At 38.7% G+C, this 15000-nt stretch overlaps 1 protein-coding gene across 3 annotated transcripts in view; it reads left to right on the top strand.

The window, feature by feature from the left end:
• Tbc1d8-9 (TBC1 domain family member 8/9) overlaps nucleotides 1-13409 on the top strand; it is a 42836-nt gene extending 29427 nt beyond the window's left edge. The window contains exons 21-24 of one of the 3 annotated variants that reach the window (XM_045763433.2): nucleotides 1956-2093; nucleotides 8880-9056; nucleotides 9168-9241; nucleotides 12639-13409. In XM_045763433.2, the coding sequence (XP_045619389.2) occupies nucleotides 1956-2093; nucleotides 8880-9056; nucleotides 9168-9241; nucleotides 12639-13160 (911 nt within the window). In that variant the 3' untranslated portion in view covers nucleotides 13161-13409. Of the gene's footprint in view, nucleotides 1-1952; nucleotides 2094-8879; nucleotides 9057-9167; nucleotides 9242-12638 lie in introns of all 3 variants that reach the window. The other 2 variants (XM_045763432.2, XM_045763434.2) reach the window with 2 other exon arrangements.
• The last annotated feature ends 1591 nt before the right edge of the window (nucleotides 13410-15000 follow it).

The following is a 15000-nucleotide window of genomic DNA, read 5'->3' as shown; positions in this document are numbered from 1 at the left end:
GATAGTACATTTGGGTGTTCTTATGCAAAAATTATTTGTAAAAATAAAAATAAGTAAACAATACAAATCAATGCATGGGAATAAGAAGGCAGGATAGATTTTTTTTATTAAAAGTGCATAAAAGTCCTTGGTAAGCATGTATATTGGCTGTAGTTATAATATTCTATGTCTTTGTTGAACATAGTGTTTGAGTTGCTTGGATAATGATTGTTAGAAAATGGATGTTACTTTACGATAGTAGCGAGGATCGATGTCCATGTGGCCCGGTCTCGGACTAAGCCTTCTGGTTGGTGGTCTGGTCAACTAGGCTGTTGTCTAGACAGCACCGGATGCCACCTCTCGCAGTTAGATGTATGAATCTAATTAGAGATGAATTTAAGCCTAGGGATTAATTATATAAAAAAATCGTTACTTTGAATTTTTTAATTATTTTTAATGTTGTAGATATAAAGAGTGTATCTTCATTACCAGCAATATAATAAATCAAACCAAATGTTTGGCTTGTATATGTAAATATATATTTCTATTCTCAGTGGGACTACCCTCAAATGTTATCATTTCTACCCCTCAAATGTTCCCATATCTACCCTTATTGGGAAGTACCCTCAAATGTTCCCATATCTACCCTCAGTGGGAAGTACCCTCAAATGTTCCCATATCTACCCTCAGTGGGAAGTACTCTCAAATGTTCCCATATCTACCCTCAGTGGGAAGTACCCTCAAATGTTCCCCTATCTACCCCTCAATGGGAACCAGAGAGAACGTTGTGTAGCTAAAGTGTTGGAGAAGAAATAGTCGCACACAGGTGTGTTGTGAGGCTGTTAGGGTGTTGTTATTTTAATGTAAGTATAGGATGTGTTGCTTTGACAAGTCATTTCTTTGATTTATAACAAAGGATGTTGAAGAGTGTGCCAACATAAGAGAGATAATTACAGTATGTTTCTAATAACGAAATGCTGAGTACAGCAAAAAAAAAAAAATCCCGGATTTGTGACAAAAAAATTATAACTGAAAAGAAAGGTGACCTACCTTGAGGCTACCTTGAGGTGCTTCCGGGGCTCAGCGTCCCCGCGGCCCGGTCGTCGACCAGGCCTCCTGGTTGCCGGACTGATCAACCAGGCTGTTAGACGCGGCTGCTCGCAGCCTGACGTACGAGTCACAGCCTGGTTGATCAGGTACCTATAATGGGGGGAAAAAAAATGACCAACACCGACTACACTGGACTCGGGATTAATTTTGAATATGGTAATCTACACCGCAGTTTGTTGCCACTAACACCGCGACACCGCAGTATGACGCAGCTCCTTCTTTATATAGCTTCCCTCTCAACATTTGTCATTCAAACATGTATGTTTTCTTGCTTGTTTTTGTATCAAACATGTATGTTTTCTTGCTTGTTTTTGTATCGTTTATCTTGCGCATGTATTTCAAATGCAACGCTCCTCATCCTCTCTTCCCGCCAAACACACACCGAAACTACGACGTTGGTACAACGTTCGAACAAGTTTTAACACCTCCTAACCAGTTATAACAACCAATATAGCAAGTTGTAACAACGTTCTAATACGTCATAAACACGTTAAGCCAAGATGTAACAACTTTATTACAAGTTGTAACAAGCGGAAAATAGAGACAGTTTCGGTTTGTGTTTCCAGGGTTGTGCCTTGTGTATCATAAGTGGAAACAGGAGCAGACAATCCTTCTGAAAAGACAAATCTCATTATAATTCTTCAGGAAATATTTGTTATTATTTAAAGTATTCATCTCCTCAAAATCTGAAAATAAGAGATAAATTTAAGAAAGATGAATTTTTTTTTTTTTTTTTAAGTGTATACAATCAGTTGAGGTGTTCTGATAGTATACCCAAAGGTTTATACAGCGATAATACTGATGTTAAATTGGTGGGATGTTGGATAGTTTTGTTTGAAGCTGTGTGTGTGGTGTACCTTCAGCAGCTGAGGTGGAGGAGGAAGCGGCGGTAGAGGCAGAGGAGTATTTTGACTATTTAGAAGAGGACTATGGGAAAGGCAAAGTGGATCTTGATATGCCAGATGACCAAGACTCTCGGACCCCTGGCACCTCTCCTAGAAAAGGTGTGTACGTATTTAAAATCCTGCAAATATATATATATTATTTTTTTGTGATAGAAAATGATACTTGTACCCAGTTTTCCATTTTCTTCAGGTGGGGAGGTACTTGTCTAGAAAGGATGTCGTAGGAAGGGTCACAAGTCTTCAGCATGGGACTCATCCTTTTATTATATCTCTTGTTTCTTTGGAAGCATCATAGGATATTGATAACATTTCACTAGCACATAAATTGTAGAGCAGCATCTGGTGCTTAAGGCCGATCTTGTAGCTATTGGCTCTGGGTACTTTCAAAATCAATATCTGTCTCTTGCCTCACTCTCTGGTTGGTTGGTTTGAGCTCCCGTAGCCTGCCATTTTGGCTAGTTTGGTATTGATGTTTCTTGATGGCTTGTTTGTGTACCCTGTACTCATCTCCTGGATGGCTAGTTTTTTGTGCACCCTGTACTTGTCCTGTGAGTGGTAGTTTAATGTGCACTCTGTACTTGTGCTGTGAGTGGTAGTTTAATGTGCACTCTGTACTTGTCCTGTGAGTGGTAGTTTAATGTGCACTCTGTACTTGTGCTGTGAGTGGTAGTTTAATGTGCACCCTGTACATGTCCTGTGAGTGGTAGTTTAATGTGCACCCTGTACATGTCCTGTGAGTGGTAGTTTAATGTGCACTCTGTACTTGTCCTGTGAGTGGTAGTTTAATGTGCACCCTGTACATGTCCTGTGAGTGGTAGTTTAATGTGCACCCTGTACATGTCCTGTGAGTGGTAGTTTAATGTGCACCCTGTACATGTCCTGTGAGTGGTAGTTTAATGTGCACTCTGTACTTGTCCTGTGAGTGGTAGTTTAATGTGCACTCTGTACTTGTCCTGTGAGTGGTAGTTTAATGTGCACTCTGTACTTGTCCTGTGAGTGGTAGTTTAATGTGCACCCTGTACATGTCCTGTGAGTGGTAGTTTAATGTGCACTCTGTACTTGTCCTGTGAGTGGTAGTTTAATGTGCACTCTGTACATGTCCTGTGAGTGGTAGTTTAATGTGCACTCTGTACTTGTCCTGTGAGTGGTAGTTTAATGTGCACTCTGTACATGTCCTGTGAGTGGTAGTTTAATGTGCACTCTGTACTTGTCCTGTGAGTGGTAGTTTAATGTGCACTCTGTACTTGTCCTGTGAGTGGTAGTTTAATGTGCACTCTGTACTTGTCCTGTGAGTGGTAGTTTAATGTGCACCCTGTACATGTCCTGTGAGTATTAGTTTAATGTGCACTCTGTACTTGTCCTGTGAGTGGTAGTTTAATGTGCACCCTGTACATGTCCTGTGAGTGGTAGTTTAATGTGCACTCTGTACTTGTCCTGTGAGTGGTAGTTTAATGTGCACCCTGTACATGTCCTGTGAGTGGTAGTTTAATGTGCACTCTGTACTTGTCCTGTGAGTGGCAGTTTAATGTGCACTCTGTACTTGTGCTGTGAGTGGTAGTTTAATGTGCACCCTGTACTTGTCCTGTGAGTAGTAGTTTAATGTCCACCCTGTACTCATCCTGTGAGTAGTAGTTTAATGTCCACCGTGTACTCATCTTGTGAGTGGTAGTTTAATTTGAAGCTCCTTAGCATATGCAGGCGATGAGTCACAATAACGTGGCTGAAGTATGTTGACCAGACCACACACTAGAAGGTGAAGGGACGACAATGTTTCAGTCTGTCCTGGACCATTCTCAAGTCGATTGTGTCATTCTGTGTTCTCAAGTCATTCTCACAATCGACTTGAGAATGGTCCAATACGGACCGAAACATCATCGTCCCTTCACCTTCTAGTGTGTGCTTTGGTCAACTCCTTAGCATAGTTCTCTTTTTCTTGTTTTAATTGAGTAGTTGTGGATGAAAAGGGCTTCATATAGGCCTCTGGTTATCTTCCTTCTTGAGGTTATCTTGAGATGATTTCGGGGCTTTTAGTGTCCCCGCGGCACGGTCCTCGACCAGGCCTCCACCCCCAGGAAGCAGCCCGTGACAGCTGACTAACACCCAGGTACCTATTTTACTGCTAGGTAACGGGGCATAGGGTGAAATAAACTACCCATTGTTTCTCGCCGGCGCCTGGGATCGAACCCAGGACTACAGGATCACAAGTCCAGCGTGCTGAAATGAGTCACATGTGTACCGTCCTGGACACATAAGTAAAGACACACAAGACTATTAAAGCAGGAATGAAGGATGAAAGCTTTGTTGATTCCTGCATTAGCCAAAATGACATGCAGAATTCTTTCTGATTTCAATAAAAGTAAATGATGAGTTCTCATATTAATAAAATCCCTAGTAAAGTACTACAGTATTTGGTCACTGGAGGAACGGTTCCATAAGAAAATTGTTGTCTAGATTCCAGCATTCTAGATTCTAGCTTCAGATGATTCTAACATCTAACAGATTCTAACATCTAGATTCAGATGTCTAGATTCTAGCAGTCCAGCAACCAGGAGGCCTGGTCGACGACCGGGCCGCTGGGACACTAAGCCCCGGAAGCACCTCAAGGTAGCCTCAAGGTAAGGTAGATACAGATTTGGTGTAACTGGTATGCAGATATCGGTACTTTATTACAGTAGAACCTGGAAGTGAAGAAAGTTAAACTGCATTTTTGTACAAATGGAAAGAAAACAGTGTTGTAATGTTATATCTTCTTCTCGAGATGATTTCGGGGCTTAGCGTCCTTGCGGCCCGGTCCTCGACCAGACCTCTTTTTTGTTAGTTTCCCCAGGAAGCAGCCCGTAGCAGCTGTCTAACTCCCAGGTACCTATTTACTACTAGGTGAACGGTGCATCAGGGTGAAAGAAACTCTGCCCATTTGTTTCTGCCTCCACCGGGGATCAAATTTGAAGCGCTGTCCCCACATTCCAAAGTGAATTGGAAAATGTTAAGAAAGCCAATATAAGCTACTACTGTACTGAGTACATACAAAATGAGAATGAAGACCATGCATGTTGTATCTGTAAAATGAATACCAAAGTTGGACGATAATATATTTAAAATCCTAAAGTAGCGATATTCTGTATTGGCATGTTGCCGTACATGGTTTCCTCACTCCAATTTTCGTGGGTTAAGTCGACTACTATACTGTTTGCTGTGATGTGTATCTGCAATCACACAGGAAAAACAAAAGTCTTGGCAATATGAGAGTTTATTTGTGTGCTGCGAAAAATCCATTTCAACAACCTAAAATATTTGTTTAGACAAAGATGGCAGAATAGGAGTTTTGGGCCTGGTAGTTGCAGGTGGGTTGACTTTGGCAGTGAAAACTCTTCGCCAGGTGTGCTTGTTCTGGCAGTGAAAACTCTTCGCCTGGTGTGCTTGTTCTGGCAGTGAAAACTCTTCGCCTGGTGTGCTTGTTCTGGCAGTGAAAACTCTTCGCCTGGTGTGCTTGTTCTGGCAGTGAAAACTCTTCGCCTGGTGTGCTTGTTCTGGCAGAGAAAACTCTTCGCCTGGTGTGCTTGTTCTGGCAGTGAAAACTCTTTGCCTGGTGTGCTTGTTCTGGCAGAGAAAACTCTTCGCCTGGTGTGCTTGTTCTGGCAGTGAAAACTCTTCGCCAGGTGTGTTTGTTCTGGCAGTGAAAACTCTTCGCCTGGTGTGCTTGTTCTGGCAGTGAAAACTCTTCGCCTGGTGTGCTTGTTCTGGCAGTGAAAACTTCGCCTGGTGTGCTTGTTCTGGCAGAGAAAACTCTTCGCCTGGTGTGCTTGTTCTGGCAGTGAAAACTCTTCGCTTGGTGTGCTTGCTCTGGCAGTGAAAACTCTTCGCCTGGTGTGCTTGCTCTATATTTATCAGGATTAATTAGTCCCTGTTAAAGAATTACATTAGTGATTAATGGTTGCCTTTGCACCATCACTCCCGGGAAGGATATGGGATGTGTAATAAAGAACTAAACTAAAATGATTAATGGTCATTAAATGTATTATTCTGTTTTGTTGCTCACTGTATCAACTTATATGGCTGGTTAAACCACTAGATATTATTGGGTTGCTTAGTTTTGCTAAGCAATTTAACTAAAAATAAAAAAAATTGGAACTATTCTTGACGCTTCATAAGTAACCCGACAGGATTCAGCCCTTGGAAATCAAAGGTCTAGATACACCGATGTACATATTTATGAGCTTAACACAGGTGTGTGTGTGTGTGTGTGTGTAATTACCTAAGTGTAGTTACAGGATAAGAGCTATGCTCGTGGTGTCCCGTCTTCCCAGCACTCTTTGTCATATAACGCTTTGAAACTACTGACGGTCTTGGCCTCCACCACCACCTCACTTAACTTGCTCCAACCGTCTACCACTCTATTTGCGAAGGTGAATTTTCTTATATTTCTTCGGCATCTGTGTTTAGCTAGTTTAAATCTATGACCTCTTGTTCTTAAAGTTCCAGGTCTCAGGAAATCTTCCCTATCAATTTTATCAATTCCTGTTACTATTTTGTATGTAGTGATCATATCACCTCTTTTTCTTCTGTCTTCTAGTTTTGGCATATTTAATGCCTCTAACCTCTCCTCGTAGCTCTTGCCCTTCAGTTCTTGGAGGTGTACGTGTGTATGTGACTGTCAGTTCAGCAAGCCAGTGTTTGGTAGCATCTATGGGGGTATTAGGAGACGAGAAAAAAGAGAGATAGGATTCCCATGTAACATCGTAGTTCATAGAATATTAGGACCTTATTGGCACTGGTCAATGTCTCGCTGTGATGTGTGAGGTTGTATATGTACATTACATATTCTGTATGCACTACAAAGCACAGAAAAAAAATTCAGTTTTAAAGTTCATTTATTCTTGTGCATGTCCCATGAAAAGTGTAGATCATATTGAGCAACAAGAATGTTATTAGTATCATACTCTACTTTCGTGTAAAAGAAATAAATCGCATTACAGTATCGATGCCGAATTTTTATTCATACTATTACAGTATATTAATTTTCGGAAGTTCATTGTGGGGTAAAAGCATCATGACGCTGCAAGTTCGCTTAGGGTATCTAATACTCTCGCATTAGCCCTGTTTAATTGTCTCTGGATCTGATGCATCTGTTTCCCGAAGATGTTGACGTAACACGTGCAGTCTCTTCTGGGAGCCTCATGTCGGTGCACAAATCTACAGTTCTCATTGCTTATAACTTTGATCTTCTGCTTCTTATCTTAGCTTTCTTTGTCCCGGCTCTTCCTGCTTGTAATACTGAACATGGCATGCAAACAAAATTATATTCTTTTATGGAGATCACATTAAGTACTGTATAGCATTACAGTCTTTTCAGAGAATAAGTCACAATGTAGCTAATAACCAATACTCTGACATTCATGTGAGAAATTAAATAAGCACAAATGTTTGTCCATCTTGGACCCCCCTTATCAAGTCATAATATCTTATTTAACTTCTTATTTAATGTCATGTGTGAGTTGGGTTATTGTAAGCTTTGGTATGCAATATTTTTAATTGACACACTTCTATTTCTTAATGATTTAGAATAAGAGTTTAGAGAAATTATTCAGAATATCAAATATCATATAGAATAAAATGACGTTACAGTAAATTTAGGTGTTGTGTATACAAATATGAATGAAGTGAGTGAACTTGTACTGTACATAACAAATCATGAGGAGCACTGTACACCTGGTCTTGTACAACAGGTGGCTGTTGTACAGCCACCATGGCTGATGGTGTCATCAAATGCTTGATGGATTTGGTAGGGCAGTGGCAGCGAATGGCAGCAAATGCTATGATGGCTGATGATGTGTGTGGTGGTGCTTATATCTCTTAATGCTGTCTATTGTCAATGTTACCATTGATTTACGGATGCTGTATTTTTGTAATATTTAAATGCCCTTTTTCCCTATATTGTCTCATTTTTCCTCCTGACTGATGTCTTCCTGTCCCCTTGAAAGTGTGAAATAGGGTGATGGTAATATGCACGTGGATTTCTTAAATATAATTATGAAAATGATATCACAGAATGAGAGCTTTGCTCGTGGTGTCCAGTCTTCCTTATAATTTGTCATACAGCACTTTGAAACTACTGATGGTTTGTTTATACTATTGTATACTAGTGTATTAGACTACACTAATATCATACACTTAGTAGAACTAATATGATAAAATGAGGTTAACTACTATCTGGCTAGTTAACTTGATTAACTACTATCTGGCTAGTTAACTTGATTAACTACTATCTGGCTAGTTAACTTGATTAACTACTATCTGGCTAGTTAACTTGATTAACTACTATCTGGCTAGTTAACTTGATTAACTACTATCTGGCTAGTTAACTTGATTAACTACTATCTGGCTAGTTAACTTGATTAACTACTATCTGGCTAGTTAACTTGATTAACTACTATCTGGCTAGTTAACTTGATTAACTACTATCTGGCTAGTTAACTTGATTAACTACTATCTGGCTAGTTAACTTGATTAACTACTATCTGGCTAGTTAACTTGATTAACTACTATTTGGCTAGTTAACTTGATTAACTACTATCTGGCTAGTTAACTTGATTAACTACTATCTGGCTAGTTAACTTGATTAACTACTATCTGGCTAGTTAACTTGATTAACTACTATCTGGCTAGTTAACTTGATTAACTACTATCTGGCAAGTTAACTTGATTAACTACTATCTGGCTAGTTTACTTGATTAACTACTATCTAGGTAATTAACGGTTAATTCTTATCTAGCTCGTTAAGTTGACTTAAGATTGATATTTCAGTTTTATATGATTGATTCACAAGAGTAAGATGCACTTTTATTAGTAGAGTATATGCTTTTCATAGTAGACATTGTTGATTTTCAGAATACTGTGATAATCTCACTGGGTTAGCAACCATTCATAACCGTGACTACCGATTATACGAACAACGATTTTTGCCAACCATGTCCCAGGAGCAGTTTATCAATATGTGGCGCACAGTCTACAGCTTCTTTGCTATGGAAACCAACCAAGATATATTTACATCACTCTCTAGAGTTGGTATGTTGTAAAGCTATACATCAATATGTTGCTATTGCTTTTGTATCATAGTAATAAGTGTTCTGGGAATAAAGGAGACTTATCATTTTGACGGAACTGTTTGTATTCAAGGAACGTTGCTGCTGCAGATTGGAGAGATGGGACGACGAGTCAAAGGAATGGTGTCCAAGTCCAGCAGTGAAAATGTAAGTCAGCTTGTACATTTCTTAGATTGATTTAGCTGGTATTTGTATTTTATAATTATGGATTCTGTGATTAAAAAATTGGAGGAAAATGAGGACATATTGTGTAAACATAGCCATTTAAATTTTTCACTTGTGATGAAATGGCAGCAGCTGGAAATCCTGACAGAGGAGTTTGTTTGGTAAGAAATGAAGGTGACTGAAGCCTCAGACTGAAAGTGACTGAAACCTCAGAATAAAAGTGACTGAAACCCAACAAACATTAGAAATACAAAAAGGTGGTGGCATCTCAGTTAGACCTCAACACATACCTATTTGGCAGGTTTAATGTTTATATGTTTCAGGTATAGTTGTAACTTTTTATTATAAAGATATTATGTACCTACCTTGTGTAGGTTCATAATATTTTGAACTTTATGAAGTGTTAATATTTCATAAGGCATTATCAGTATGCTGATAATAGTACTAGTTTTTGGATGGGCAGAGCTTGCTTTGGTAGCTGTGTAATGGCAAGAAATTGTTAATGAATGCCAATAAAAAAAATGTATAATAGGTTGGTGCAAATATAAATCTAGTAAATTTTGGATTAGGAACACATTAGCCCTGAGTTCAAAATTAATGGCCATCGACGGTTCCTGAAAGGTTTGTGATGAATGATGTTAGGGAAAGCACAGGGTGGCAGTCCATTCTGTGAGATGGCTGCTGAAGGGGGAAAAAGATGAGAATGTAGCATCAATTTCCTGAATCAGTGGGAGATGATGTAACCGTGAAGCTGCTGCTGTATATTACATGATCATGCTTGAAGATATGGTACACTCTCACGTCCCCAAGCGCACCGGCTATGAATGTAGTTGTAGAATGGAAGAAAGGTGCCCTCTTATGATTATTAATGATAATTACTGTATGAATGTATGAATTACTGTATTATTATTATTACCTCAATAAAATCACAATATCGTCATATGTAAATGAAAATCATTTTGAGGCAATGGAGTTACTTGGACCCGCGTTCCGGTGATTCCCAGACACCTGCCTTAACCGACTCGGCCACGATGGTACAAAAGTTGACCAACCCGGAACTCTACTGAATTCACCGGGAGGTTCTGGAGGCCATGAACAAGAAGGAGGGAGGGAATTATCAGGGGAAAGAGCCAAGCAATTACGACTATATAGCACTTGGGAGGGGATAAGGATTTGGAATGGTACCCAACCACTTAGTTGGTCGGGGAGTGAACGCTAACCTGCATGAAGTGAGACCGCTGCTCTACTGTCCAGCCCAAGTGATGGGGCACCAGTGGTACAGTGCTGCCGTAACTTGCTGGAGCGCTACTTTGGCACCTCTGCAAGTGGATGATGGAATGGGAGAAAGGGGGGGGAGAAGGTGAAGTGAAGTGAAGGGAAGGAAGATGATAGCTTGTGGGTGATGGTTGATCGTGGAAGAAAAATATTAGTATTACATCACTAAGTTAATAATGTTATGATATTTCTCCATTTTTTTAAAGATTCAATAATATATAAATTTTTATATTTTTAAAACGTAAACAGGTTGAATTGTACTGGTACAAATCTGGAAAAATAATACCCGAGGCAGGTGAACGCTTCGTGTCCAATTATGCCAAACAAACGGTACGAGACAAAGTTGCCAACCTACCACTTTGGATTCCAATATTCAGCAATAATTATTCATGGCTTTAGCAGTAGCTCATTAGACAGGTTTTCTTTATTCATACAATAGTATATTTTAGTATTAATTAATTTATTAAATACTAGGCAGGTAAAATGACAAAACTGCTGCGTACAACTTTACATAATTTAGTGGTTTTTGGGGTGGTTCTAGTGCCGTGTGAAATACTGAGTTGGCAACTCTGCTTTTGTATTTTTGTGGCATTAGTAAAATGGTAGCTGGTGGTCCATGGATTTCTCTCTAATACAGGAGCATTTTTTCTCACAAACAACTCCATCGTGGCTTCTAAGCAAACAGTGTTAACGTTTTTCGTAAACAAAATGATGAGTGTAAGAAGAATAACGTACAGGAGACTAATAATGATAAGTGAAAGTGACAAAAGTTATGTTTCGACTGCTTCTAGTTCAAATTTTCAAACTGAATCCATGTGCCATTCAGAAAGTAATGGTGCTTTGAGGTCTAACTTGTCTCCCTGTACAGTATCAGGTATCAGTATATTGTATCAGGTGTTTGGACTGAAGAAATGTGGAAAAAAAAAGGAAACCAACCCATGGTTAGTCTTCAGGGATGATAAACTTGAGTGTAAAGTATGTACAGTACAAACATAAGCAATGTACCACTTTTCACTTCTAAGGGTTTAAGACTATCATATGAGTGGCAGATGTACCAAGTATCCTATTATGGAGCAGATCCAAGTACACACTTGAAATCTCTTGGAACAAAAATTGTTGATCGTAAACTATGGAAAGCTCACACTTCTGCTTTACATTTTGAAAATGTTGCTAGTGAAGATGCTCTTGGAAAATTGTGTGATGCCATGAATGCTTCGCATCTAAAGACAACTTGTTCATTTTGGTGTTCTGCAAAATGGGTTGGTCGACTTTTGTACCATCGTGGCCGAGTCAGTTAAGGCAGTTATCTGGGAATCGCCAAAATGTTGGTTCAAATCGCTTCATTGCCTCAAAATGATTTTCAATAATAATAATAATTCATATAATATACAGTGGACATATTAAAAAGTGATTAGCTTTAGGTGGTAAAGTAATTGATGTATGTAATTCCACTTGTCATGCACAAGAAAGGGTGTGAGAGATGTAGCTGGGAAAGAAGCTAGAAGGGAGATTCTGTCTCAAGAAGCCAAGAAGTTTCTGTTGAAGGTTAAAAGTAGATTCCAAGATAGTGTCCAAGAATCCTCTAAAATGGAGAAACATTGCAGTGGGATTTTACTACTAGGTTTGAGTCTAGAATGTAGGCAGAGCCATACTGAACATAGTAGTTTATGGTGTTATGATGTGTTGCAGTGAGGTAGTGGTTGCTTTACTAGACTGACTGCATGCAGTGCAAGTGGATACTCTGAGGACCAACTGCTTAGTAAGAAAAGGGGACATAGGAAGAATGACGAGAGCAATAATAAAACGTCAAATATATGATGGAAACTTTGAATTAGTTATTTGAAGACAACGTCTGTAAGTAGGGTTAGAAGGAGGAAAGGAAGAGGGAATGATAATATTAAGCTGAGCAGTTAAAGACTGTGAGGGGGGGGGGGGGGGTTGTCAGCATATATTGAGTGTACAGTTTTATGGAAGAATAAGAGTGACTGCAAGATGCACTTTATATGTGAAATGCTTTACCCTGGATGATGTTATAGGCCAAACCCTTTTTCAGTGGTGTGATTTGAAATAATTGTTGTAATGAATCATTTAACACATTTAACAGGCAAGCACCACTGGAGAGCAACCCTTTGACGGTGCATCCCATTTGGATGAGGTGACGGGTGTTGTGTTGATCAAGGACTCAGAGTCTGGTGCATGTGCAACGCAGGAGGCTCAACAAGCGTCAACGAAAACATATGAAACTGGTGAACCAGAACAAACTTTTAGTGCTCGTCCAAGTGCTACAGATGAAAGCCACGAAGGTTCAGACAAAATAAATAAATGTAACACAGTGGAAGAAAATGAGGAAAATACTGATGTGTGTGAACAGGCGTCAACTGACCCAAAAAGTGACGAAGGTAAAAATGATGGTATTTATGAGCATCAACTTCCTTCTGGCTCGCAGCTCTCTTCCCTGGAATGGAGTATATCTTTTGAACAGCTTCTAGCTAATGTGGCCAATGAAGAAAAACTTGTCACCTTCTTTGAGAAACCAATCAAATTGGCAGAGGAAGTTCAAAAGCTGAGAAAGAGACACGCAGTAAGTACTAACGTGAATGGCTCGGGGGGTTCCACACCACCTTAAGTGGTTAATGAAGCAGTACGCTAAAGCAATGTTCAAATGAGGAAAGTGAAGACTCCCTGCAATGGACGTGTCGGCTAAGCCAAATACTGTACTTGGGTTTTCCAATGGGTTTTATAATGGCGGGTATTGGGCACGTCTAACTTGTGATACACGGTGTATTTACTTTCTAGATATAGAGCTGATGAGTTTTTTTTTATTTTTTAGTGAAAAAGTGATGTATTTTGTATTTAATTCAAATATTAATGTGTACTCTTTATATTAATTCCCTTACATAATAAAATATACAGTATAATAACATTAGTCTTGTGTAAAACAATGAGTTTTTAATTGAAGAAAGAATGGTTGTGCTTGAGTCCTCTGGGTGCTGCCTTCTCTGGCACCTGGTCTTGTATATTTAGGTATTAAATAAAGTATTTATATATCAAATAAAAAAAAATCAATACACGTGTAAATATTGTCATTCATATATACATTACATACATACCCAAATGTGTGTGTGTGTGTGTGTGTGTATATATATATATATATATATATATATATATATATATATATATATAAATAATACACACACACACACACACACACACACACACACACAAACAAAATTAAAAATCCCTACAAAATTCTCAGGGGAATTGACAGGGTGGACAAAGACAAACTCTTCGCCACGGGTGGGACACGAACAAGGGGACACAGGTGGAAACTTAGTACCCAGATGAGCCACAGACACGTTAGAAAGAATTTTTTCAGTGTCAGAGTAGTTAATAAATGGAATGCACTAGGCAGTGATGTGGTGGAGGCTGACTCTATACACAGTTTCAAATGTAGATATGATAGAGCCCAGTAGGCTCAGGAATCTATACACCAGTTGATTGATAGTTGAGAGGCGGGACCAAAGGGCCAAAGCTCAACCCCCGCAAGCACAATTAGGTGAGTACACACATAGTATATACACACACATAACTAAGTTAAACAACAAATTTTATACACTCGGTGGCATTTTTACTCAAGTGTAGAAACTCCAGGTAAACCTTGGATATTGTTAAAATTGGACCATTTGGCATTGTGTGCAATTTTTTTTTTATTATTATTATTATTATAGAAAGATGTAACATTAGCCATTGGCATGGAACTCAACACTTTCAGAATCTGTTTTAGTATGGAAGTGCAGGAGGTGTGAGTTCTGTATGTAATGGTAGTATAACTGTTAAGTACATTCTCTTAAAACTTCACTAAAATTGAAGACTTTTCATGTGTCATAATACCTCTTATACTCTTAGATGCCGTGATTTATTTGTTCAATAGTGTGTGTGGACACGTCCTCAAAAATATGATTTTAACGATTGTAATTTAAGAATTTTTCACTTTTAAAATTTTGTATTATTTTTAAAATAGAAAAAGGTAGTTTGATGTATATAGTTCTCGGATAATGTTGCCAAATTAAAATTATGCTCCAAGAATGTCATTAGATGTCAGGTCTTCACTTTATTTTTTTTCACAGTTGTGGAGTGATTTCAGATTTAATTGAGTATAGATATTTTAGAATGCCAGTGCTATTTAATATATTAGATGTTATCTCCTTAACATACATTTAATTTCCATAGACATCTGGCAAAGAAAAATATTGACAATTTCTGTGGAACACGTGAATTGAAAGGCGCAAGCATTGATTCCGTAAGTACTGTACGTGGGTGTCGGTTTAAATTTAGTTGAAAACATATGAAGCAAGAGTTATGGATGTTTCCAGATTGGTACTTTGTATACGTGTAGATTGATGATTTGTTTAGAAATCCAATTCATTCATAAATTCAATTGAAAATTTATACACATACAGTCCTTG

The sequence above is a fragment of the Procambarus clarkii genome, chromosome 65 (assembly GCF_040958095.1).
Source record: "Procambarus clarkii isolate CNS0578487 chromosome 65, FALCON_Pclarkii_2.0, whole genome shotgun sequence".
In the NCBI taxonomy this organism is placed as follows: Eukaryota; Metazoa; Arthropoda; class Malacostraca; order Decapoda; family Cambaridae; genus Procambarus; species Procambarus clarkii.
This window is presented reverse-complemented; position numbering and strand designations above follow the sequence as displayed.